Source organism: Otolemur garnettii, unplaced genomic scaffold (genome assembly GCF_000181295.1).
Source record: "Otolemur garnettii isolate 467f Iridium unplaced genomic scaffold, OtoGar3 scaffold00233, whole genome shotgun sequence".
NCBI lineage: Eukaryota > Metazoa > Chordata > Mammalia > Primates > Galagidae > Otolemur > Otolemur garnettii.
The window spans coordinates 1395561-1398674 of record NW_003852628.1 but is presented as its reverse complement, the minus strand read 5'-3'; the positions used below and the strand labels follow the sequence as shown (position 1 = coordinate 1398674).

The 3114-nt window shown below is 52.0% G+C and overlaps 1 protein-coding gene across 1 annotated transcript in view; it reads left to right on the top strand.

Moving 5' to 3' along the window:
* Positions 1-3114, top strand: part of LOC100948266 (delta-like protein 3) — a 27460-nt gene that overhangs the window by 7190 nt on the left and 17156 nt on the right. The window contains exons 7-8 of the mRNA XM_023508247.1: positions 759-1347; positions 1553-1653. Coding sequence (XP_023364015.1) covers positions 759-1347; positions 1553-1653 — 690 coding nt within the window. The remainder of the gene's footprint in view (positions 1-758; positions 1348-1552; positions 1654-3114) is intronic.

The following is a 3114-nucleotide window of genomic DNA, read 5'->3' as shown; positions in this document are numbered from 1 at the left end:
GTCTCAAAAAAAAAAAAAAAAAAAAGAAGAGTCTGGGAAATTCTTGGGAGTGGATATAATTCCCTCCAAAACACTCTGGGATTAGTGGTACTAGGGACACAGTAGTAATCTGGACGGCTCTGGGCTCTGCCCTCAGGGGAACGGGTACCAGCTCAGAGCGGAAGACAGACTCATTCTCAGCCTAGAGTGGTCAGGGCCAACTCGGGGAACAATGGGCACAGGGATCAGGGCCGGGATGGAGGAGAGTCAGAGAAGCTTCCTGGAGGGACATCTGACTAAAGACCTGAAGGGTGAGCCAGGGAAGGGAAAAGGTGCTAAAGATGGGAGAAAAGGGGGTCATTTTAAGCAAGAGGCATGGGCAAAGGTCAGGCGGTTCAAACTCTGGGAACTGTTAACTCTTTAAGTATGACTGAAGTCAGGAGAGGGTGGCGCCTGTGGCTCAGAGGAGTAGGGTGACGGCCCCATATGCCAGAGGTAGAGGGTTCAAACCCAGCCCCGGCCAAAAAAAAAAAAAAAAAAAAATGAAGTCAGGAGAAAGAGAGACACATAGAGCCAAAAAAAGGCGACGCTGAATTATATCAAGACTTCATCAGGTAGATAAAGAAGCCAGCTGGCTTTTCAGGCAAACTCCAAAGGGCAGGTTCTTGAGTTAGAGAAAGGGGACCGGGGAGGCAATTAGAGAGCTGACAAAAAGCGTGAGCGGGCATGAGGGACCCCCTAACCTGGAGCCGCACCCTCTGACGCCCCCTTCCCCACAGGAGGGCTCTGCCTGGACCTGGGCCACGCCCTGCGCTGCCGCTGCCGGACCGGCTTCGCCGGTCCACGCTGCGAACACGACCTAGACGACTGCGCCGGCCGTGCCTGCGCCAACGGCGGCACGTGCGTGGAGGGCGGCGGCGTGCGCCGCTGCTCCTGCGCGCTGGGCTTCGGCGGCCGCGACTGCCGCGAGCGGGCGGACCCGTGCGCGGCGCGCCCCTGTGCCCACGGGGGCCGCTGCTACGCCCACTTCTCTGGCCTGGTCTGCGCTTGCGCGCCCGGCTATATGGGCGCGCGCTGTGAGTTCCCAGTTCACCCCGACGGCGCGGACGGCGCAGGCGCGTTGCCCGCAGTGCCACCAGGTCTGAGGCGGGGGGACCCGCAGCGCTTCCTTTTACCTCCAGCTTTGGGACTACTGGCGGCTGCTGGTTTGGCCGGAGCTGCGCTATTGTTGTTCCACGTGCGCCGCCGTGGCCACAGCCGGGATACTGGGTCCCGCCTACTGGCGGGGACTCCGGAGCCACCGGCCCACGCACTCCCTGATGCACTCAACAATCTGAGGTCGCAGGAAGGTTGCGAAGACTGCCAGAGGTGAGGGGCTGGGCCGCAGACGTACACCTGGTCGTTATTGACTGCTTGCGGAATCTCCAAGGTGCAATTGACCTGATTCCTTGATGCATCATCCTGATTGGTTCTCTCATCATACCGCTTTTGGTTCACCTCTGAGAGGGACACAGAAAACAAGGTCTGAGAATTTCAAGGGCTTGGACCTTTCCTTATTTCTCTCTTCCCACAGTTCGTCTGTAGATTGGAATCTGCCTGAAGATGAAGACTCTCGAGGGATTTACGTCATATCTGCTCCTTCGGTCTATGCCCAGGAGGTAGCCGCAGCTCCCCGTACGCCCGCTTCACACTGCCACGCGGGGAAATGCAGCCCTGCTACCTCTGTAGCCCACCTTCATTCTGTCTGAGAAGTGAGAGTAGAGTCTCTGGAAAGTTTTTAAGCCATTTCTCAATTTTGATTTAATTCTGTTTTGTGTCCCTCTTGCTGTTGTCCTGAGCTGCTTGCTGTCTTCACTTAGGAAAACTTATGGGCTTAATGAGGTCACAGTGGAGAGCCTTTGCAAGAGCTTCTCCGCTAATTTCTGCTTTCTGCGGAGGAGGGTATCCCTTCTGATACTTCCTACTCATTTTATTTCTAGGCCTGAACTGTCCCTTCTCCACCCGCACATGGAGTCAGAGCCTGGATGTTTTGCTTGGTGGCGCCCAATCTCTGCCGTAAACGCTTTGGAAGGGGTGACTGTTGGAAGTTGTAAATAATGATTATTTATGTCCAATTTTTTCTCTCCCCAACTCTGTAAAAACATTATAAAGGCTCTTATTTTGGTGAATATTTTGTCTTTGGTGTTGGGGCTGAGGGGAAGAGATTTTGTCTTCAGTGGAGAATAATAAGATGCATTATGTTACAGGAATCAGAAACAACTCAAACTGCTTCAAATTAAAAAGATAATTTGATAGTGGTTTTAGGAAAGGCCCATCTCAGGCTCAGGGTCTTTCTCCAGTTGGCTCTTTTCACTCCTGGGTTGAATTCAATGGAGGCAGCCTCTCATTGGCCCTGGGTTTGCCCAGAGGCTCTCTGGAACCCATAGCAGTACCTTACTCTGGCCAGGCTTGGTCATGTTCCTACTGTGTGGCAGGAAGTGAGGTCAGCCTGCCCAAATTATGTGGACTATGTAGGCAAGAGGGTGCCCTTGTCCCCTCAGGTCTGGGTTACCAGAAATGGGTACTGTACTGGGTAGGCAAACCAATAGATATCTTTACCAGAAATACCCAAGGAAGTTCTACAGACTGTTGTCTTATAAAATAGGGTACAATAGTCTTCCCTTATCTATGTTGGGGATGTGTTCCAAGACTCCCCAGTGCATGCTCTCATAGTACTACCAAACCAAATCAGACGGGTTTCTGTTCATGTCTCCCACCCATAAATTTAATGCCTTTTGTTTCTTTTTTTTCTTTCTCTCTCTCTTTTTTTGAGATACAGTCTTACTCTGTTGCCCAGGCTGAAGTGCAGTGGCGTAAAAATAGCTCACTGTAATTTCAAACTTCTGGGACCACCACACTTGGCTAATTTTTCTTTGGAGAGATGAGTTCTCACTTTTGCTCAGGCTGGTCTCAGACACCTGGGCTCAAGCAGTCCTCCTGCCTTGGATTCCCAAAGTGCTGGGATTTAAGGTGTGAGCCACTGCAAACAGCCACCTTTTTCATCTTTTTTTTTTTTTTTTTTTTTTTGAGACAGAGCCTCAAGCTGTCCCCCTGGGTAGAGTGTCGTGGCATTACAGCTCACAGCAACCTCCAACT